Consider the following 23,742-nt stretch of genomic DNA (forward strand, 5'->3'; position numbering starts at 1 on the left):
TTGGAGCTGATCACTAAATACTTTTTAACTTAATACAGGAACTCGCCATTTGGTGGACCAGTCAAGGGTGGAATGGAGAATCCTAGGTCAAATCCTGGCAGTTTTCCCCAGCAACAATTTCCCTCGAACAGTACAATTGCGAACGGCCCACAACATATCAATGGTGTCACCTCTCAACAAGATATAAGCCGGCAACCTCCAGGGTTTTATCAACAACCGAAACAACCTTTTCCTTCAAAGGTAAGGGTTCTGATATTAGTATTTTAAATGTCGGTGAAACGCCTTTCCCCATTTCGCAAACAAAACTGGTAACATGCGAAGGGTTAAGCTTACTTCTTCGAACGTACTGGTAAACAACAAATCTTGATCACTGTCTAAATCGTAGCAAACCATTTTTTTTTTCTCTCAAACAAGAAAACTAGAGCACTTTTTATTTTATCTGGAGTTTTGGTGTCATACCGATACGGAAGTGGTATATTTTGGCTTTGATCAGCTGTGGAATTGTAAATGTGTTTATTTAGTGTGTGATAATGCATCTATATATATATATGTGTGTGGTGTTTTTCTTGCTACTCAAATAAGTTAATTGGTTAAGAATCTACGATTTGTAAAAGTTTATGGATATTTAGTGTGAATTAATTTCTACTTTATTAGGGAAACTGTTGAAACGCCTTTCTTTCAGTTTGTAATTCTCAATAATGTTATTGTAACGATAAGTAATGTCAGCGGAGTTATATTAATTGACTGTAGGAAGTAATCTCAAAAAAGGCTTTGTTTATTATTACTGGATCTCAAGATCGGTTGAAATGACTTTTTTACTTGTATGTTTTCCTTGGCTGTATGCATGGTGATGGTTGCATGCATTTGCCTTGCCTTGTTTGTTTATTGTGTATTATTATTGCTTTTGTATTTGATATGTAGTTCTTTGACTTCCCTATATTTTGTGTTATTTATATTGACTTGATGTACAAACAATGTCGATTAAGGACGGTGCGTACTATTGTTATTGCACATACGTTCTGCGCATCTCGAGATACTCTGATTTCCTATGGGTGGTGCTTATTAAGACAGGGATATTTTTGCGTGGTTCCATACATTGCTTTGTATTTTAAAGCTTTTTACAAATATTGTTGATTAACCCATTGACTCCCAGGGGTTCCCCACTGACGAGTAAAATCGTCTGGCGTTAGACAGAGTAAAATACTTAGTCTGGCCGGTTTCGGCCGGTTTGGGTGTCGATGGGTTAATTATCTTTGAAAAATGTGTGGTTACACCCAAATTTCTTTTAAGATCTGTTTTTCCTATATATAGGTTGTTGGTAAAATCCGTTCTCAGGTTGAATCTGTTTTTACCTAGGTTGAATGTGCACTCCCCCACCCCCCAAAAGGATTGAAAACCCTATGCCTTCCCTCAAACTCTCATTGCCTTATGCATCTCAACATATCTTCTTACTGTTTCGTATCATCTTATCCGGCGGTTTCTGTATTCTTTCACTTATCTCTTTAGGCTCAACATCACAACATACTTAGTAAGGAAACAGAAGATTGTACTAATCACTTACCGGTACTCAAACTCGCACCCTCCTGTAGTCCTGTGTCTTCACCAGTGAACTACAACGACGAACATGCTCAACCCAACACAGTTCTTTTATTATTTACTTTTGTATAATAAGTCAATTGATATCTATGTATAATAACCAAAACAAATCCAAACCTGACCCTAATTTTTCTCTATGCTTAATTTAGGCTTCTAAAAACGTTTCTTAAATTCATCTGAGTGCGTATGCTACTTAGGTAAAATGAGGATCACCAATTTAACATAGGTAAAGACGGATTTCACCTGAGAACTGATTTTACCGGCAACATATACAGTAAGCCGCGCAAAAATACCATTGAATTAGTAGGCACCGCCCTTAATAAACGTAAACGTTACAGCACTTGTCTGAAAAGCGCTCCAATGTTCAAATATTATTGATAAGTCAAGTTAGTTGTGCTCTCAGTCTTGTTGGCCGGGTATGGGTTCTGAAGTAAAATGCAATGATTCATTCGAACTGTAAAGCTACTGAACAATATTTCCTATTACTTTATTCAATGAAGTTCTTTTTGATAACTGGTTTCACAGCCTTAAAACTGATAATAACGGCTTGCTGTTCTTTACATAGATAGGGAATCAGTTTCCAGGGCCACCCACTCAACAGCCAAACCAGCGCCTCTCACCGTCACCACTGCAACACACCAGGACTTCGTCTCCTCCTTCTGATCAACAGAAACAACAGTTCCCACCCGGCTTGAGCCCAACACAACAGCATGCCCCTGGTCGACCGGGAGAGTACCCTCAGCAAAAGCACTCACTTCCTCAGCATCAAGGAACTGAACAAGGTCAAACTCAGAGACCTGGAATGCTGTTACAACACCAGCCTCCCCAACAACAAATTCAGCAGCAGCAGCAAAGCCAGAGACCAGTAATGTCTTCTCAGCACCATCAGCAATCAAGACCAGGAGGTCCTTTGCATCTACAGCAGGGATCAAGACCTGGAGGATCCTCCTCATCCCAGCAGTATCCTGTTCCACAGGGAAGTACCCAGGGGCAACCTGGATTTCCACCTTCACAGGGATCACGTCCTGCTCATCAGCAACAACAGGTTGTCCTTCTTACAGCCTTGTTTGAATCAAGATCAATTTTACTGTAAAAATTTTGTTAGTTTGCTTTGGACATCAAAATTAATTTTCCATTGTTTTAGAGCGGTTTTCAATTGAGTGTCGAAAGTAATTAGATAATTACTTTGGTTTATGATTACTTCACTCAGTGATTGGTTCAAAATTCTCGCGCCATTTTTTCATCCAATCAGAAGTGAAACCAAAACCAATCGTGGCTCACGCGTGCACATTTTCCCGCGCTTTGTGTCGGCTACGTGTAATTACTTCGAGTTTTGATTGGTTTGCCAGATTGTCTCAGTCCTTTTTGATTGGCCAAAGTAATTACTTTGGTTTTGGTTTTACGACACTCAATTGAAACTCGCTCTATTGCCTGGGTCTTCATTCTTGTACCACTTACTTTTAAATCGCAACTGGAGGCAAAGCTTTCTAACAGGATGACTGTACTCAAGACTGGTAGGAACTCAAATGGGCATCCAATCAGATTAGCAGGCAGTGATAGTTTGGGGTAGCTGGTTACCCATAGAATCTAGATGGCAATATTTTTGTGGTTATGGAACATCCTTACAGTATATTCTCGGTAGTCAGCAGTTGTTGTTGCAGTAGGCTACAGATTATTGTAGTGCAGCTTGGAGATATACTGCCAATGCATTTACAGAACACATGCACCAATTGCTTGCATGCTAAACGTTTGTGCATTTACTGTTGTTATTCATGTTCATAAAATTCATTTGTTTGTCATTAAGATAACAATGACATTGAAATGTATACCAGTGTTAAAAAGTGTGCAGGTGTGGATTGATCTTGGTTATGTTATCAACTTATATTTCTGACCATCTTCTAATTGGTCAGTGCTTTTAACATTTTACAGATGGTTCAGCAGATGAGCAATGTTAATATCAGTGGAACAGAAAGTCAGCCCTTGTCATCCCACCAACAGACTCCTGAATGGCCTTCCCAGCCCAGCTCAAATATACCAGTAAGTCTTCATTCTCATCCCTAGAGTCCAGTTTTCTTGTAGTCAGAGATAAGAACATGGACTGTAGCCACAGCCGAAAATATGCACAGTCAGGTTAATGGTTAAGATGTAACTGTTGACGGCTGATGTTGTCTCAAATTTCTAAGAATGTGCAGAAGAGCCGGAAGTCCGTGATTCATGGACTTCCTGCATTGGCTGTGGCCACTAATATAGTCTGTGTTCTTGGTGCTTCTCAGGAAAAGTGGGCCCTTGGGATGAGAATGGTAAGTCTTAGGCTAATATATTACTTTGTTTACACAACGTTTTAATTGATGAGCCAAGAGACCTGCACTGAATATTGTAAGGTTATTTCCTAATTAGTTATCAGTAGAAATTTGAGTCTGATACATCAGAAAATGTGGGTGAGGACTGTTTGTTTGAAAAGTTTAATGAATACCAATGAATTGTTATTTTGTTGAGCTGACTATCAGAACCAAAATGCAGATAGTAAGCTAAAGGGAGGTTAATAAGCTTAAACCATTGAATCCTATAGTTTTGAACAGTTATTTTGATATTTTAGTTAATTCTATGACCATTCGATCAGTGCTGAAATTTCCTAAAATTGCGTGACCTAGCCCCTTTAATTTGTTTATAACACATTGCCTTCTTCAAGCAAATCTGTATGTTAACAAGGAAAAGTGTAACAATCCCCTGTTGTCCTTTCAAGTCCTTTTTAGGGAACTCATTTTATAGTAGAGTCTTCAGGTTTAAAAAGATGGCTGCACTATCTTGGTTATAAAGGATCTGTATTCGATGTTTTCTTGCAGCAAGGACAATACAGAGGACCACCAACTGGTCCCCCACAGTCAACACCCACAGCAAAACAGATGGCAGCACCTACAAGTCGACCCCCAGGTCCCCCGACAATGCCTTCCATGACACCTATGCACCAGCCTGGATTCCCCCCTCCTACTAGCTTAGGTGCACCTCCTATGGGAGGGATGACCCAACCTCCAATGGGTAGACCCAATGCCACGCAAATGCCGCCAATGCCAGGCTCTTTCCCTGGTCCACAGGTTAGTAGTAGTCCTGGTTCTCCTTATGGTGGGCTGGCTGGTGCTGGAGTGACAAGTCTGTCTGGTCCAGCAATCAGCCAGGCTGCACCTTCTAGTGGGGGTTCTGGTGCAGGTTCGATGTTACATAGTGGCTTACCTGGTGGTCGGCGCTTGTATCCAGGACATGGCTCTTCCAGTCCTACAGAGACCAAACCTCCAGTTGGAACGATGGGAATGCCATCCAATGCTGTGAGTTCAGGGAGTAACAAAGTTTTGCATGCAAATGTTTCATGTGAACAAAGTAAATAAAATTAAGCACCTTTTAGAGCGGTTTTCAATGGACTTTTGCGGGTAATTAGTTGTATTATATTTTTCCAAATGCCATGCAAGTTATTCATGCTTTTTGCTATTAAATTTTGTCAGGGTAGTTACTTTACATTATTAATGCTCAATAATGTTACCATTTTTATGCTGTATTGATAGCCTTGGTAATAATAATATAACCAGCTGGCCCCAGTTGTTCAAACGATGGATAGCAATATCCACCAGATAAATCACTATCCAGTGGATAAGTCATAGAAAAGCCAATTGCGCTATCCAATGGATAGTGATTTATCCAGTGGATAGAGTTATCCATCTTTTGAACAACTGGGGACTGGACCATGGCAGCCATCAGTTTCACCTTGTAGGTGATCTCTTGGCAAACATTTCTTCTACGAGACAGTTATACTTACTTTTGTTTCCTTACCTCCTCTGAGGATCAAATTGTAGTTATGTAGTTGTTGCTTTTCTGTTTCGTTTGGGTGTCCATTTGTTCTCTGAGATTGTACGTCAACACTTAATGTGAGTTGTTCTTGTTTGTTTCAGGGGCAGTCCATGTATCCCGGTGCTGGCCCCATGGGAGGGATGCCTCCAAGTGCACCAGGTCAGCCCGGCATGGGACCTTCACCTATGAATGCTCCAATGCAGCAGAGACGAATTGATCCTGATCAAATGCCCAGTCCAGTAAGTACCATTCTGCATTTATTTGTCCCTTTCAACATGTATGTCCACATAACATCTAGCTTAGTATCATAATTTTGATTTTTATCCTGAAAATTAATAAAACCTTTCCTAGGCAATTTCAGCACTTCCAGATAATAATTATTGGAAGCTTCTTTAATTATTAAAGAAGCTGCAAACATTTATAGCTTAAACAGGCTTTGAAATCATAAATTATGTGTAAACAGGGAGCAGGGAAACTTGTTGGGCTTGTGTGTTCTTGGGAAAAGACATTAAAAGAATGGGAGGATTTGAAGTGCAGAAATAATCATGCAATTAGAAGATCATCTCAAGACAACAAAATTTTTATGTTGGGGTAAGAAGGCTTATGTGAGTTGAATTTGGTTTGCATTGAGATTAATGTGATTGTTTAAAATAGATTCAAGTGATGAAAGATGACAATGAAGCTCACAAAGGATCAGCTTTTCTTACAAGCACAAGAGGACGGACTCCTCCACTTGTAACAAGCAATTTCGTCATACAAGATGATGGTATGTGGCCACATTTGTCATTAAGTATACACTGAACAGTAACTTTACACAAAGAAACTTACTTTTTTACTTGCTAGGTCTCTTTTTTGAGGCAAAAATGCCTGGGTCTTGAACAAAGTTTGCTTCTTCAGGGATCAAAATTGAAAAAAAATCCCATCGCAATTTGGCAGCATGATACAAAAATTTAGTCGCAATTACACAAATTTTATTCACAAAGTTGTATTGTGTTACCAGTGGTTTAACAAAACAAAATATGAGCCCCCAATGGTGTGTTAAGACATTGCTGAAAATGGTGAATGATTGTGGGATGTAACGTCGCAGTGAAATTGTGCCCCATATCTTCAGATTGAAAGCAATTTTCATGGCGAGAAACAAAATAATATCTCATTATTTATTTTAGCTCAATTAGTGGCAAAGTGACTCTTCAAAAGAGTGAAGGAGAAAACTACATGTAGTCGTAAATTTGCAACTTTTCCAGATATTTTAGTCGCAAATGCGACTGTATTGGTTGCAATTTGGAGCACTGTTCTTTTTCTGTTATGCATTTTATTTTATGATATTTTAACCCACTGAAACCTCAAATGGCTTCGGACATCGCCATTAGACGAGTAAAATTGTCTGGCGTTAGAGTAAAATCTCTTAATTCTCACTCCCAGGTGTCTTAAGGTAAACCTATGTTATTAACTCTTTTGTCAAGGATGCTTTCGTATTATCTTGTTGTTATTTTTTTGTATCTGTTGAGACTTTGACCTATCCTTATTGCACAGGCAACTGCAGTCCTCGTTTCATGAGATGTACAATGTACAATATACCTTGTAACAAAGATGTACTTCAAGCATCCAGTATACCGCTAGCAACAGTCATAACTCCATTTGCTGAAACAGGTCCTTCAGAGGTCAGCTTGATAATTTTTTTCAAGTTTCTTAATTTTATTCTTTGAAGAGTTCAGCGATAAAATTTAGTGGTCGTTAATTTTGCAGTATAACCTGACATTAAAAATAATTATTATTTGTATCAAATGCAAATCTTGCATTTTAATTGGCTACGCTACTAGAGGACTATTAGTAATAGTCTTTGATTGGTGAAAAGCGTGACACTTCCTTCGTTTTATTCCCAAATAAATATTTCCTCAACTTGCGTATGCTAACTTTATTAACCCTTTGCCCTTAAGGGCCACTGGTCAATAGCCTATTCGGCTTCGCCTCATGAACTATTGACCTGTAGCCCTTGTGGGCTATGGGTCTAATTGTTAATTATACTTGACTTGCAAGTTTCATGGAGTAACAGGTTCTATGGGTATTTTATTTATGGTTGTTACTTGTCTCACACAGACTCCCCTGCGCACAATGGACTACAGTCCTACTGGCCCAGTACGCTGTAATCGCTGTAAGGCGTACATGAACCCCTTTGTACAGTTTGTTGATGGCGGTAGAAGATTTGTGTGCAATATTTGCTCTTATTCTTCAGAAGGTAACTTGATATCAACAAAGTCTTAACAAGACATCTACTTGAGTTGGTTTAATTTATATAAAAATAATAATCAAGCCTATCCAGCCTTCACATGTATGCCTTTTTCTTGTTTCAGTTCCTGCTGAATATTTTTGTCATTTGGACCACCAAGGTCTGAGGCTGGATACCTATGAGAGACCAGAGCTTCATCTTGGATCATACGAATTTGTGGCAACAAAGGATTACTGCAAGGTAACATACATGGAGTTAATGATTGGTTTCTGAAAAAAATGTATAGAGCGGTTTTCAATTGAGTGTCGAAAGTAATTAGCAAATTACTATGGTTTTGCATTACTTCACCCAGTGATAGCCCAGTGATTGGTTCAAAGTTCAAGCGCCACTTTTTCAACCAATCAGAAGTGAAACCAAAACCAATGGTGGCTCGCACGTGCACATTTTCCCATGCTATGTGTCGGCTACATGTAATTACTTCAAGTTTTGATTGGTTTAATACTGGATTGTCTCCGTCCTTTTTGACTGGCCAAAGTAATTACTTTGGTTTTGGTTTTACGACACTCATTTGAAAACTGCTCTAACTCTGACACTAAACTGACCGTGTGCAACATTAACACAATGCTACTATAACTGTCGTTTTAAAACTAATGCAGATACTAACAAAAGTTGCTCGTTGTGGTAACTGAGTTAAATTGCATTGAAGCCTGAAACTTTCTTGCAAGAATTTTTGCTGTCATTTTTAGCACTTCGTCCTCTGTCACTGTTATTGCTCTAGTTTTAAATAGCAAAAAAGAGTTTAAGCAATGAATTACTGTTGTGTCTTTGCCTTTAACAGGATCAAAAGTGGCCAGATCCTCCAGCGTATATATTTATGATTGATGTGTCATATCAAAGTATACAGTGTGGAATGGTTAGAATGTTGATGAAAGAACTTAAAGAGCTTTTGGATTTCCTACCCAAGTACGTCTACAATGATCTCCACTCTCTATTGATAAGAAAGCTCTCAGATAGTGATTTTGTGTTTGCTTATTGAAGCAAAAATGAGGCAAAGTCTGTCAAAAAACTAAAGTAAAATTTACAAGAATGATTTTCACAAGGCCAATCAGGAAAGGAGGATGTTAGCATACAAGAAAAACAGGCTGTGCCTTATTAGTATTCTTTATTAATTATAAAGAATACTAACGAGTAGTGTTTTAATATGATATAAAGCTCATACGTGTGACGTTTTATCGGTGTTTTGATAGGTGGTTAGGTTCATGAATTTTTGAATATTGTTTCTTACAGGGAGCATGGTCAAGAACAGTCATCCATTAGAGTTGGATTTGTTACGTACAACAGTCGGTTGCATTTCTATAATGTCAAGGTATTAGCTCGTTGAAAGATGTAGCGTTTGCCAAGTTGTTTAGAAGACATGGCATTAATTATTTGTACTAAAACATTTTGAGTGCTTTAAGAAAAACTATAGTACACACTTGAGTTGGTTCAGCATTCAAGTAATCCCAATACGTTTTTATATCCTTAAATTAATAACTGTTTTGCTACTTAGGGGTTCCCCATGGACCAGTAAAACTGTCTGGTATCACACAGAGTGAAATCTTCCAATTGACCCTTTTTTTGAGAGAAAGGGACTAAAAAGATCGCTTTTTTTCTCACCATTTCAGGGCTTGAAATTGCGACCAGTATGGTAGCCAATGCGACTGAACGTCCACCTTGCCAACTAAAAGTTTTCCTTTAGTCTGCATTTTTGAAAAAAAGTGAATAAATAAGCGATTCAGGTTAAGGAACATTTGCTATTGCTTTGCTAGGAAAAATGTAGATCAAATCAAATTAATAATTTGGTAATTTGGTAATGTCTGTTTTCCTTTAAAAAATGTGGACTTTAGCTTTCAAAATTTCAACATGATGCCATTACCAGTGGTGTTACTTCTGTGTAAATCAGGCGCAGCATTTTACAGAAAGACCGTTGCTGAAAGAATATACTTTGTATCCCCCATCTTGATCGCATTTCACGCATGTAACCTACAACATTGAGCATGTGGGAAGGTTGTCTTGCAGTGAGTGTTAATGAAAAGTTTTGAATTTATTTTCCTGCCTGTGGGGCTCCAATACCTTCTGGCGACTTGAATTTACTTACTGGTGACTTATCTTTCTCAGTTAGGCGGCAATTATTTTTAATTGTGAGCCCTGCATTTGTTATTGACAGAGCAACCTTGCCCAGCCGCAGATGATGGTTGTTTCAGATATGGAAGATGTCTTTGTGCCTCTTGTCGATGGCTTTTTGGTGAGCCCTCAGGAGGCGAGGGGTGTGGTAGATAGGTATGGTTTTCGTAGTTTTTGCCATTGTTAACCGACTAGTGGCAGATGAAGACGCTGATCGTGCCATGTACATGTACCCCTGCTTACATCTATGGCTGGATCTTTCAATGCCAACTTGTATTTATAGTGTATATATAGTGTATATGTGTTTTATAGTGTTGCTGTTTTCAACAGCCTTGCTCAAAATTGCGATTGATGTATTTTTGTATTAAAAAATAAGATGTAGTTAATTAATATTATTTGGAAACTTATAGTACCTACAGTGTACAGTAGCACTGAATTCTCTCTGCTACATGCAATGTGCAAAGCTTTGTTATTCAAGGTTAGTTTAGTTGAGACAGTCAGGATCACCCTCTGTGTGTCGTTTTCATGCAAACTTGATGGCTTTTTAAAGTTTGATTTGGAAATGTGGTGTCAAAGTCAGCCAGTTAGTATGTGCAAGTATACTGCAGTGTCATAAATCTTTTCTGGAGTATGCATACCCTGTCACAGCTTTTGAAGGACACTTTCGAAACTGTATAAAAAGGACATTGTTACCTAAAGTTCATTATAGTGAGGTGCTGCTAATAAAATCTCACAATTCCTCCCTTTCTCAGAGAGCATGTGCAAATTGATTAGATTAACTACCCTTCCCGCCCCAAGCAAGTCCTTAATTATGCATGCATCAAATCATTAAGACCATTCAAGATTAAATTTCAATCTTTTTTTTTTTTTGGCAAGATCATGCCTGTATAACTTGTGTAAAATAACATTGTATCATTTAGGTCAGTTCTTGGTAAAATTGAGTCTGAGATATCCTCACATTTCTGTATTTCTTACAGCCTTTTAGAACAAATTCCCTCAATGTTTGGTGAAACACGAGAAACAGAGACAGTACTTGGACCTGTTATCCAAGCTGGAACGGAAGCATTAAAGGTAAATGATCACTCTGTTTACCATAGACAATATTAATTAAAGCGTTCTTTAAAAAAAGAGAGATATTTCAATTATTTTGTGAAATCACTGCTGACTCTTAAGTAATTAATCTGACTCTGTAATAGAATATTTTTTTAAGCCAGAGTTGACTAAGATAGAGCGAATAGGACATACCGTTTAGTTTGGCTGAAACCAATACTCTTGAGAGGAAGTGTGCACTGTATCAAAATAATTATAATAATTATATCTTGATACAGTACTTTCTCTCAATTATTATGTTAACAGTGTCTTAGAAGGTACAGTACATTGTGAAGTGAAGTGAAGTGAAGTGAACTCTTAAGTTTGAGTGTAGCACGTCATAGCCATAGGCTAATGAACTTTTGAACCTCAATCAGATTAGACTTCAACACTTGGTGTCCTGCTCTTTTTGATCAGTGTATGGGATCTTTAACTTCCCACAGAGTTTGAGTTTTTTTTTTTTTGAAGAAGGGTTGTGAGATGGGCCTACTGTTTATAGTCCTTATCCACAAAAGTCTTGAAAGTCTAACTATTTGCAGATGTAATTACAAAGGCATTCTGATAACAAGTCATAAGAATGAAGCAGCATTTGCTAACTTTGGCTATTAAATTAAGTTTTGAGTATGGAGGTGCTGAAGATAAAATTATTAGATTAAACGATAATTATTGTGTAACACACAGTTGAATCCTTTATTCCACAGGCTGCAGGTATATCAGGAAAGCTGTTTGTTTTCCATTCAGCCCTGCCGATAGCAGAAGCACCTGGAAAATTAAAGAACAGAGAGGATAGAAAATTGCTTGGCTCTGATAAAGAAAAGGTTTGTTGAATAATAAAAGGGTGTCTGGGTGGTTTCTGCAAAACCAAAAACAAAAAGGAATCAGTGATCAACATGAAATGGAAAAACAAAGTTTAAAAAATCTGAATTGGTGGCAAAATATTATACACTACAACAGGTTGCCAGTAACAAGACGTAGACAACAGGTTCCATGAAGTCGTCACAAATAATATTGTTAATACCATGGGTTTTGTGTTGACCTTTATGAGAGGCTAGAGTTACAGGAAATCTTTCTGGCACCTTTTTCATGCCTTTGATCCGTAAGCAAGAATGTTTTCTTCAACACTTTGCTAAAAAAGACTTGAACACATAAATATTATATTATTGCTCTTCTCAATAACCATTTAACACTTCAATTCAAATCAAAGGGTTTTGATTGGTGAATTTTGGGCTGTTTTTGCAGTTAATTGTTATTAATGGTGTTCTGTAACCTTGAATATGAAAATTGATGCCAGTTAAAAAATGTTATGTTACACATTTTATGGGAAGGGGTGGTAGAGTTTGAATCACCTTTATGAAAATTGATCATCTGGATGGGTGTAATGTTTGAAGGACTGTTCAATATGGGCATGTCAACAACCTGAACTGAACTTCACTTTGACGACTTAAGTTAATAATAATAATAAAGTCAAAAAAACAGTCCACACTCTTCCTGACGATTACAGTGTGACCGGGAAAACTGTTAACACCTAAAATGTGGCAGGAATACCTATTGTTCTTTAAGCCAATCATGTTTGAGGACTCCACATGCCAAAACCACAAACTGAATAACTTTTCTAGTACAAGTATTAATTTTGCAGTGGTGCCCCATGTTGAAAGTAACAATTGCATCAGAGGGCCAGTGATCGATGAAAGGACAAATACATGCACTGTTCTGTTTCTTTATGAGTAATCTCAGAGCTTAAACGACCAGAATTAGCTCAAATTTATTCAATTACCTGGCAAATCTAAAGCCGCCGTGCAAACAACAGTAAATATTCTGTGGTCTAGTAAGTGGATTTTGGATGTGTGATCGGACAGAAATAGCATTCCTGACATAATTAATTTCAAGTGTTCACGGTTTTCCTGGTTGCACTGTAAATTCATTCAATGAATGATCATTCTAAAGGTTCAAATCATTTTCTAAGTTTGAATTGGAATTGCAGTAGGTATCAGCTGAGTTGCAGATGTCAAACTGGTGTGTTTAATTTATCCTCAGACAATTCTTACACCACAGAGTGGCTTTTATGAGAAACTTGCTAAAGAGTGTGTGGAAAGTGGAGTAGCAGTTGATTTGTTTCTATTCCCAAATGCGTACATTGATGTAGCCACTATCGGCTCAGTGGCCACTCTTACGGGGGGACAGATTTACAGATATTCGTACTTTAAGGTAAAAGAAGCTTAATATTCCTTTGATGTATCCATCCATTTTGCATTTTATGAATTACTGATATCTTTCTTTGCATCTTACTCCCTCCTAAAACAACTACCTGTCAACAATCACTAGTATATCGAGCTGCTTCTTTAAGGTGATTCCCTGGTTTTGCATTGCGCAACCCTACTGCGCATAATGTCTTGCTTCATTGGTGCGCTCATTAGCCCGTGCACATTGATAAAATGGCAGATTTTCATTGACGCTAAGCTTAATCTGTCAAGGAATGGCTATTTTCTCCAGAATGAGCATGGTAACCCCTGCCCTTTTTAGTGGTGTTATGTACTTGTAATAGGTACACGGAAAACATAATAATTTTAAGGGGTGTTATGTTATGCAGTGTACATGTACATGGTAGTTTCCCTTAGGATCACTTTTCTCATTATAATTTGGTTGGCACCTTTTACCCAAGTAATAAATGCATTGTTGAAAAGACAGTAAGCTCTAAGTTAAAGAAAGATGTTTAGAAAATGAATGTAAGGTACTTGATTTAGGTCATCTTTCCCCCAGCTTTTGCTGCAGCTTAATCTTGATATGGAACTGCATGTATCATTTTGCCAATAAAGTGTTTTGCTGGAACACCAATGTGATGTGGATTCCTTGCCTCATTCACGTACAGTGTATTTGTATATTTATTTATTTATTTTTCATAACGCAGGAATCTACACATGGAGATCAGTTGCGTGGTGATCTCAAGCGAAATCTTGCACGCAATGTTGGCTTTAATGCTGTCATGAGGCTTAGATGCAGTACAGGTGAGGATGGTTAATATTAGTTTGGATGTTAATAATGCATCAGTCAATATATGCATTTGGCAAGATGGAAGATGGCTTTGTTTCTTTCTTATTGGTTTTTTGTTTAAAGGGTTCTTTCATGGGACTGTCATTGTTCACCCATTTAAACCTCAAACGCCCTAGGACGGCCACATTGACGAGTAAAATTGTCTGGTGTTAGACAGAGTAAAATCTATTAAGTCTCACTCTCAGAGGGTCAATGGGTCACTCTGAGAGGGGTCACTCTCAGGGGTCAATGGCTTAGGAGGCAGTGTGGCCCAGTGGTTAGGGCGCTTGCCTTGAGATGCGGAGATCCCGGGTTCATGACCCGCGCTGACCACTCGTATGTACGTACGTACGTATGTATGTATGTATGTTTGTTTGTTTGTTTGTTTGTTTGTTAGTGGCTTAAACTGGTTAACACCTCCCAAAGTGACATGTGTAACATTTCTGACAACCCAAGGAGGTGATATGCATTGTATGAAAATTAAAGTTTGAGTAATTTCTTAAAGCACATTGTCCAAATTCGGAAAAAAAGTTATCTGTTCTTTTTACTTTTGACCAGTTTTCATTCTCTCCAACCTTAGCTACAGATACAGGGAAGGGTTACGTTCTTCGCAAATGTTGGCCGTGTGGCACTTATATTTCAACAGAATTAACGGTTACTATTGGAGGGTAAAGATGGCTGCCATGTGATTGACAACTTCAATTCCCATGACCTGCTCCTGTCTGACCTTGTAGCCCAGTCGGTAGAGTGGCGGTGATCTAACCCGAAGGTCGTGGGTTCAATTCCCACCGTGGTCAGAGTTTTCTCTGTCCTTGTGTAGGGCCCAATTCCATTAGTAGGGCTAACGCTCACATGGTTTACATGGGTAGAAAACTAGCACTTCACATCACCCTCCAATAGTTAATCCTGTTAGCTACAGATAACAGATAATTATGGTTTTTGATATTGTAAAAAGAAAATATAATTTTGTACTGGTTTTTGGTGTCCTTTGCCACAAAGTCGGTTTTTAGTCATTTAAGTAAGGATAAAAGTTTTAAATAGAATGGAAATGTTTCTGCAGGCTTGTGGTGCTGAAAAGTGCAGTCCTGACAAAGTAGATTGTCCTCTTGATTCCTGACTTCTGGTGGCCATAAAAATGTGATGTGCAATAATAATAATAACAATAACAACAACAACAACAACAACAACAACAACAACAACAACAACAACAATAACAATAACAATAACAATAACAATAACAATATTATTATTACTGCCTTTTGGGTGGCAACTTCTGCAGTCTTGTTCCTTCCATTTACTAACAGGATTGCGGCCAGTTGATTTCTGGGGCAATTGCTACATGAGTAATACTACCGATGTGGAACTTGCCGCGATTGATCCACACAAGGTAAGGCCATTGCATACAACTTTAAACTATTGTAAGTCTTCTCTTCATTCAATGCATTCTCATGAACATGCTCAGCAGACACTCGCTTGAGGTTGCACAGTAATAGGGCATTTATTTATGACAACCATGTCAACTAAAATGTGATTTGAAATAATTTGTAAGTCCACATCTGTAAAACATTTTTGTTATTATTCCAGTATTATTGAATCGTTTTCCACAAACGAGTCAATCTAGTAGTGACTGTAAGAAAGATCTGTGATCATATCATTTGATAAAACCAGTCTTTTGTGTTTCATTAATCACCGATGCAACAACAATGTTTCTTTAGAAACTAGCTTCATCATCAATCTATTAATAAAATGATGAATAGGGAGGAATGATGATTTCTTGAGCAAGAAAAAAAATTAACCAATGGATGATATGGGTCAACTCGTGAATGTACAGGGAGTTAGCGAGAACCTACTCAAGCATTAAAGAATGTTATTTGCGGATGATTGTTTTTTATAAACGATAGAGGCCAAGTATGAAGTGGCGGAAATAAAATAATTTGAGGCTAATCGAAAATTGAAGAGAAAAAAGACAGGTGGAGATCTTTGCCCGAAAGTTGCGGTGATGCCTGAAATTGATGTTCATTTCAAAGTTTGCAATTTGGTTGTCTAATTTGCTGCATAATTGGTTACCTAGTATCCAGTTTCCCAATGAACTTCGCAACATGGCACAGTAAAGTAATGTGAAATTGACTGTTAGGGAATTCATTGGATGGAAGATGATTAGTTGATAAAGCTAATAATAACTATGAAAAAAAGTACTTGCCTACAGCCATTTCCACATACATGTATGCCACCTTTTTGTTTGTCCTTTGATGTGTAAGAAATACCAGTTATTTTTCTTCTCTGTCAGGCTATTGTCATTGAAATTAAACATGATGACAAGCTACCAGAAGATAGTCAAGCCTATTTCCAGTGTGCATTACTCTACACGTCTATCAGTGGACAGCGACGTCTAAGAATCCACAATCTAGCTTTCTCCACATGTAGCCAGTTGTCTGATTTGTTTCGCTGCTGCGAGATGGACACCTTTGTTAATGTGGTGTCAAAACAAGGTAACACCTTATGTTCTTTGTTTAAGAATCTATCTCTTCTCTCTATTCACCTGTTACCAGATGTACATGTGGATAAAATTAATGTATAATTGTTAAGTTTACAACTTTATTTAATCTGGTAATTTTATTCGACAGCTGTTCGGCAGGTGTACACCTCCACTCCTAAAGCTATCAGAGAAAACTTGATGAACCAGTGTGCACAGATATTAGCTTGCTATAGACGAAATTGTGCATCTCCCTCATCTGCTGGCCAGGTAAAATAAATAACATTTAACTGTCTTAGATTTAGTGGTTTGGGAATGATTTGAACCTAGGAGTTTGAGTTACATGCCACATTCGTCAACCAGTCTTGAAAAGTCGTAAGTTGCACCTTAGAGCAAGTCCTTAAAAAAGTTATTCTAATTTATTGAAAAGTCCTGGAAGTTTGTTCAACTTTGAATTTGACGGGGGGGAAAGCAGTATTTTTTGCACTGACTGAAGAACACCTTAAAATTAAGTAAGCTAAATGTGCCTTGAATTTGTAACTTCTCACATGAAAACATCAGTTTCCTGTTTAGTGGTTGATAATGATAATGATAATGCATGCCCTGCTAAACGCCCTTACTCACAGTCGGAGACTGAATTGCTAAGGGTGTGGCTCGACAAGGTCGGACCGAAGGAGCTGTGCTGCCGGCTAGGCGCTCTGCCCCTGAACACGACCCATTTATGACCTCGGAGCACAGCACCACAGCCAGATAGAATAGGCTGGGAGTCGATTTTTCTGAGGGAGAAAAACTGAAGTACCCAGAGAAAAACCCTCGGAGTCAGGTTGAGATCGACTGAAACTCAGCCCACATACAATCTCTGGGCCAAGAGTTGAACCGGGGTCGCAAAGGTGGAAGGCACTGTTGATAACCACTAAGCCATCCTGACTCCCTTACAACATTTTGTGGTTTTTGCCACTTATGTTTACAATTTGGTGGATATTTTTCTCTTTGTGGTGTGGGTTTTGTGAAAGGTCCTTGAAAATGGGTGCAATTTTCTATTATGAACCCTGGTACCAAACATGCTTTTAACAACTTAGCCCTCTCCTGGATCAAGAGACTTTCTAACTTTTTTGTTTTGTCAACAGTTGATCCTTCCTGAATGCATGAAACTGTTGCCTCTCTATACCAACTGCATTTTGAAGAATGACATTCTTTTAGGAGGTGAGGTTTTCACAGTAATTTTGTTACAGTTTGTCCTTGTCAAGTGCCTACATGTAGATTGATAAAACTACAAAGTTTTAACTTCTTCCACGAGAAAAGTGTTTCAAAGTTGCTATTTGCAAACTTTTGAAGAGGGAGTGTCCACCTCCAATTTTTGTTTCACATCCCAGGTTCAGAGATGAGTTCAGATGATCGCAGTTGGCTCATGAGATCAGTAATGTCAATGGACCAGGCAGCATCAGTACCATATTTCTACCCTAGACTCTTTCCCTTGGTATGTACTGGTATCCTTGAATTCTTTTCATGAAGTTTGCGAGGTTCAGATTCAGCTTTGTTCTTTGGCCAATGACAATGTTGTTTTAAGGAGTCCCATGCTTTTAGATAGGGTTGTTGAGAAGATGACTTCCCAGCATTTAAAAAGTTTTAAGAGCAGTTTTATAAACGTCATGTGTCTCCATGATGTGATTAGCAGTAGGTGTGGAATGCACAATTGCCAAGCATACAACAGTGCTTAGTACCAGGTGTTGAAAGTAATGAAGCCTGATTCGATCTTAGAGAGTACCTAGATGTAATGGTGATTAAGTTGATTAATTGGTTAAGGGGCTTGACTGTATTTATGCACTTAAGTGTCAAGAGCAGATTCTTAAACTTAATACAGTAACTTACAGGAAACTAATGAAGGTGGTAAATTTAGGGTGTAACATGGCAAAATCTAGGTGAACCTGTGACCAATTTTGCTGCAGCATTCTGTATTCGCTGGCGCTTCATAATAGGGACCTTTAGATCGGAGGACAAGGACAACTACAATTACAAGTTTTCTGTACTGAGCATGTGCATAAGATTTGGAGGCCGATGATCTTCCAAGTGCGCGTGCTCAGAATGGAAAACTTGTACTTGTAGTCGTCCTCATCCCCTGATCTAGTGGTCCCTAATGAATGAGGCTAGAAGACCATTTAATAAGCTGAACACATGAAGCAGAGCTCGAAATTAGCGGTAGTCTGGTTGTCCCAGATGACCAGAACGTTTAGTGGGTGACTAGTTTTTGGTAAAATGAAAAGGTTGGTTGCCCAACAAAAAAAACAGCAGACAACCTTGCCAAAAATAGAAAATGAATAACATAAGCAGCACCTGACTCACTCGAAGGTTTTCTGTTGTCAGTGTCTGATAGTACTGCAAAGTTAACAATAATTAGTTTGCTGCAGTTGAGCATTTTCCTGTGTTTTGAATATCTGTGGCTTTTACAAAAAATTGTCAGATAGGAAATTCACATGTCCTGTGATGTAAATGACCTTAAACCCTGAGTGCCACAAAAACCTACAGGCTCACACTTGGAACCACAAGAACCTTTTTTATAAGAATGTTGAGGCTGAGATTAACCAAAATTTTAAGAACGTAGTAAGAACATTTCTCAGGCTGAGAGTCAATTAATTAAGAACTCTTTTAGTTTCCTCATTTGTCATTTGAAATAAAGGCATCAAATAAAGATAAATTAGTTAATGCAAATTAACCCAAATACTCAAAGTACCCCTGTGAACAAAAAATCAATTCTTATTCAATAATAAGTGTCTTTTTGAAATTAAGGCTTAAAACTTTGGTCACTTAGTGTTTAGTTAACATAGTTTTGAAATCCAAAGAAAGTTTCTTTGATCACAGGGGCACTTTGTATAACATAACAATTGCTTTCTTATTGCATGATATACATGTCACTTTGTAATAATGAGCAGTTCTTATTTTATAATTGTTCCAAAATACTTTCAACACCATCAAAGTCATCAGGTAAAACAAAGTGAGGACGTTCTTACAAAAAAAAGAGTGTGTGGGATACTCAAGCTCCAATGCCATGCGATTGCATCTCAAGATGGCGTGCATTTAGTCATATGGGGTTTCCCAATGGGCAACCAAGCATTCATCAGGGCAACCAAATTTACGGGTTTGGTTGCCCGGCTTTTGAAAGAGGGACAACCTGGAATTTTTTTAAACTTGAAACACTGATGAACCAACAATTAAGCAGCAAGCCAGTTTGCCTTTGGCTTGCACTTGGGAGAAATATATTGTGGTTACTACAGATTAATCTCAACCAAAAGAGTTTTAATTGCATTATAATAAACCTGTGCCAACCTTTTTATATTGTAGTGGTGCAGGCATCCATAATGCTAAATTGACTTTACACCCAGGAAGTTAAACTTCTGTCCAAAAGTGTTTGACTTTTAGATTCTGATCTTGGGTTACATTAGGATAAAATGCAAATAATCTTAATTATGTACAGCTCTGCCTCGTGAGCAATTGGGCTTTTGTATGAGAAACTTTCGAACAAACATCCATTACTGTTCATAGAAATTTTATGACATCAACACATTCACCCCTGAACAGGTCGCCAGAAATAAGTGTTAGAGTAGAATTTATGAATGTCACTCATAGGAGGGAGTGGTTTAAGGTATTTTGGGGAAGTAGTATGCTCAAATGGTTAGGCTCTAGATTTGTGTGCACGTGCTTTGAGTTAGACTTGCCAGAAGTCGACCTAACGAGAATCCCAGGAGAAAATGTTTTGACGTTTGAAGCGTGATTTTTCGGAAGCAAAGTGGATGAGCGAGCAACCGAGTCGCGAAAGGTTGACTTGCCTGGCTTGCAAGGTTTTCATTTGTGTTTCGTGCCAAAAGGGGGATGACGTCATTTGCAAGTTCTGCACTTTAATGGCGCAATCCGATGAAAACAATCGAACACGTTTGTTTCTTCCAAATTGAAAGAGGAAATTTGTTTACTTTGTGCTAAAATGTATCAGAAACAAAGACGAAATAAAACAAAAGCTTCTTTCAATCTTGAGACAACGCTTGAAAAGGAGATCTCCAGTGATACTTTTTTGGGCTAACACTTCGTGCTGTAATTGTGATGATAGAATAATACTAGTATGGAAGATCATTTCAGTAAGGGAAAGCTTTGAATCGTCAAGAAAGTCAATTGATTTCACTCATGAAAGATCACGTAGGCTTTATGTGTAGGAGACGTGCTAGACCGAGATTAAATGACATGCTAGATCGGGAATAGAAGTAGAAATACATCTTTGTAAAACTTACCATTTAGTGATGCAATAACGCTCTCTGTCTACGGAACATGTGTCGATAGTTGTTGAGAATCGTCTCGGTACTTCCAGACACCAATTTTTGTGTAAGATTTTAAATGTCCTTTAACTGTTGTTTTGAACAATCTTCGCCTACATCACGCTCTAATGATCTCTAATGCGACGACAATTGAGGCTAGAGACCAGATCTTTCATGAGTAAAATCAGTGGAACAATCATGAAGACGATAGCATTGGAATCCTCCCCAACTAAGCAATCAAAGGCTTACGGGACTAACTCAAAGGTCATACTTTTCTACGGTGGCCCATTAGGGCTTTTTCGTTGGAGCAGACACAAACAAATCTCTGCAAGACATATATGCTTGAATTGTTTTCCTCTGATAGTTGCGCAATAGTTGGAATATCCTGTAGCTTCATCCATCACTTGTGTTGAAAGTCAGGCTTCACTGCTTATGGCAAATTTTGATTGACAACTCTATCTCCTGGGGTCCACAAGGACTACTCTGATTGGTCTAGCTCAGTCAGTCAGTCAGTCGCCAATCAAGTATGAAAAGTCCTTCGTCCCGCGCGCCATCAACATGAGACGAAGGACTTTTCAAAAGTCTAGCTTTGAGTTTGCCCACAAAAATCCCAAAGTTAAAACGTTTTTTTAAAATTTTTTTTGCATCATTGGCTCAAGAAGATTTCAGTACCAGGGATCACGTTAACACAGAAATCGTGAAATTTAACGCAAAAATTCATCAAAGTCCCACAACTTGCCTTGATTTGTCAGTATAAATTATTCTGTTGTTTGGGTGACATGCAAAAAAAAAAAAAAATTAATTAATAATAAATAACGAAGTAAATTAATGTAGTGGTCTCCATATTGGATTTAGCCATGCAAAGGAGACTGGTGAAGATACTAAACATCCGGGAAACTTCATTGAGCTCCCGCCATTTGTTTGCTCATTGCTCAGTTTATCCCCATTGCAGGGAGGGGGGTACACCCCACTGCACCCCTGCCCTAGATCTGCCCCTGAATAGTTATGATATTTAGCTGGGGATTCTAAAAAATAATAATGTCACACTTTTTATTTTACAGCATGATTTAGACATGAATTCTTCGGGTCTGCCTTCAGTCATCAGATGTTCAGCAGAACGCATGTCAGAGAATGGAGTTTACCTATTGGGTGAGTTGATGTATAGGTGACATTTTTGTCAAGACAATAATTTTGTTTTCTTAATTGAGAAATGTTGTCATGTCATGGATTCCAATAATATTTTTTTAAATAAAATTATATCCATTTTAAAACTTTGTGTTGTCAAAACACACAAACTGACACCCATCGCAACAGATACAAGAACTAGGTGAATTTTTCATGGCAGAGGCCACTGAAGCCTCTTTCCTTGCTATAACTTGAATTATTGCTTGATTGATTTCAGAAAATGGAATTTCCCTTTTCTTGTGGATTGGGCTTCAAGTTGATCCCAACTGGCTGCATGAAGTGTTTGGTGTTCAAACTATTGGCCAAGTGGACATTGAAATGGTTAGATGTTACTACCATTAACTTTTGTTTCAGGGAAACCCCTTTTTTTTATGTAGCAGGCAGTTTGACGTGTATCGTCAGGAAGTTATTTCTCCACCAGGAACTGACCTGAATGTTTATTGAAACTGAATCCTCAGGTGTCAGTCCAACTTGCTGCTTGGCATTTCAGGATGGTGCCATCTAATACAAAAGTATTTATTCCCTGTTAAAGATTATGCAGAAAAGTAGATCTTTTGGCACACACTGTATAACAATGTTTAATAAGATTTGGGCGGTAACCATGCATGTCTTAGAGATAATTTGCATTTGTAGACGCAGTAAATGTCATGATTTTATTTTGTCCGGTTTCAGACTTCTCTGCCAGTCCTTGAAAATGCTCTTTCTGCCCGTCTTCATGAAATTATTCGGAAAATCCAGGAACAAAGACAGCACTATCTCAAGGTATGAAATCAGCCCCTAAGGGCTTTGGAAGCCTTACATTTTGTTAGAGTTTAATATAAAGTTGTTGGTGATCTGATAAGGTATGAAGGATATTCATAACTGCCTCTGTCACCATTTCTTTTCGGAGGCAGTGTGATAGCATTCAATATGACAATGATGAAGGTGAAGCAGCTGCCAGAAGCGCCTCGTGTATGCTTGTGTTCCCTAAAATTACTTGATCCTGCACTTTGTTACTTGTTCATGTCTAAACAAGTACCTTCTCAATTTTCTATTGTCTTTCTTCACAGTTAACTGTAGTTCGACAGCGGGACAAACTTGAAGCATGGTTTAAGCACTTGCTTGTGGAGGACAAGGGAATCAATCCAGCTGCAAGCAGTTACGTAGACTTCCTCTGCCAAATGCACAAGGAGATCCGCAGCTTGATGAACTAACATGACAAGATTGTTCAAAGCCGGAATTTTACCACAGGAATAAAAATCTGGAGAAAATTCTTAACTTCACTCATTGTCTTTCACATTGACTTGAAACTTCATTTTTAGAGTGTGTTTTGAGTTAATTTTGACAATTAAAAAAAAGACCATTTTTTTTTCTCTGACCAATAAAATCTGACAAGCGACGTTTATGTCAGAATTTGAAAATTCACCCATGAAGTCAAGTTTAAAAGAAAGAAAAGCTACATCTGAATGTGGCAGCTCATATAGTTTATAGTTCATGGGGTAAAAAGTGGAAATTTTGAAGCAATACACAAATGGTGTAAACATCTATATAAAAAAAATGATGATGAACATCTAATGAATGACACAATGTGTTGTTCTGTACCTGCCAAGCGAATTTAGCCGTACTTCCCAAGTCTAATTTGCAACAGTGTTAGTCAAATTATTGTCCATTAATATTTTCTAACTTGACCGAATTAAAGCAAACTTTATGACTGATTTTGTTTGCAACATTCTTTAATTAAAGGTGTTGGAGAAATTAAGGTTCATTTTTGAGGCCAAAAATAAATGGGAGGCTGCTGTTTTCTTCATTTATTACACATAACATGAGGATTTTATTCCATAAAGCTCATTTGTAGAAATCTATACGCT

General features: G+C 38.0%; 1 protein-coding gene across 2 annotated transcripts in view; it reads left to right on the forward strand.

The window, feature by feature from the left end:
* LOC138000261 (protein transport protein Sec24C-like) overlaps positions 1-23,589 on the forward strand; it is a 23,839-nt gene extending 250 nt beyond the window's left edge. The window contains exons 2-26 of one of the 2 annotated variants that reach the window (XM_068846542.1): positions 39-240; positions 2,162-2,641; positions 3,526-3,633; positions 4,440-4,916; positions 5,535-5,672; positions 6,088-6,199; positions 6,967-7,094; positions 7,531-7,669; positions 7,785-7,900; positions 8,499-8,623; positions 8,948-9,026; positions 9,867-9,979; positions 10,801-10,894; positions 11,614-11,730; positions 12,947-13,117; positions 13,818-13,914; positions 15,244-15,326; positions 16,227-16,428; positions 16,564-16,682; positions 17,540-17,615; positions 17,786-17,889; positions 21,772-21,859; positions 22,113-22,216; positions 22,568-22,657; positions 22,945-23,589. In XM_068846542.1, the coding sequence (XP_068702643.1) occupies positions 39-240; positions 2,162-2,641; positions 3,526-3,633; positions 4,440-4,916; positions 5,535-5,672; positions 6,088-6,199; positions 6,967-7,094; positions 7,531-7,669; positions 7,785-7,900; positions 8,499-8,623; positions 8,948-9,026; positions 9,867-9,979; positions 10,801-10,894; positions 11,614-11,730; positions 12,947-13,117; positions 13,818-13,914; positions 15,244-15,326; positions 16,227-16,428; positions 16,564-16,682; positions 17,540-17,615; positions 17,786-17,889; positions 21,772-21,859; positions 22,113-22,216; positions 22,568-22,657; positions 22,945-23,088 (3,706 nt within the window). In that variant the 3' untranslated portion in view covers positions 23,089-23,589. The remainder of the gene's footprint in view (positions 1-38; positions 241-2,161; positions 2,642-3,525; positions 3,634-4,439; positions 4,917-5,534; positions 5,673-6,087; positions 6,200-6,966; positions 7,095-7,530; positions 7,670-7,784; positions 7,901-8,498; positions 8,624-8,947; positions 9,027-9,866; positions 9,980-10,800; positions 10,895-11,613; positions 11,731-12,946; positions 13,118-13,817; positions 13,915-15,243; positions 15,327-16,226; positions 16,429-16,563; positions 16,683-17,539; positions 17,616-17,785; positions 17,890-21,771; positions 21,860-22,112; positions 22,217-22,567; positions 22,658-22,944) is intronic. The other variant, XM_068846543.1, reaches the window with a different exon arrangement.
* The last annotated feature ends 153 nt before the right edge of the window (positions 23,590-23,742 follow it).

The sequence above is a fragment of the Montipora foliosa genome, chromosome 4 (genome assembly GCF_036669935.1).
Source record: "Montipora foliosa isolate CH-2021 chromosome 4, ASM3666993v2, whole genome shotgun sequence".
Taxonomy (NCBI): domain Eukaryota; kingdom Metazoa; phylum Cnidaria; class Anthozoa; order Scleractinia; family Acroporidae; genus Montipora; species Montipora foliosa.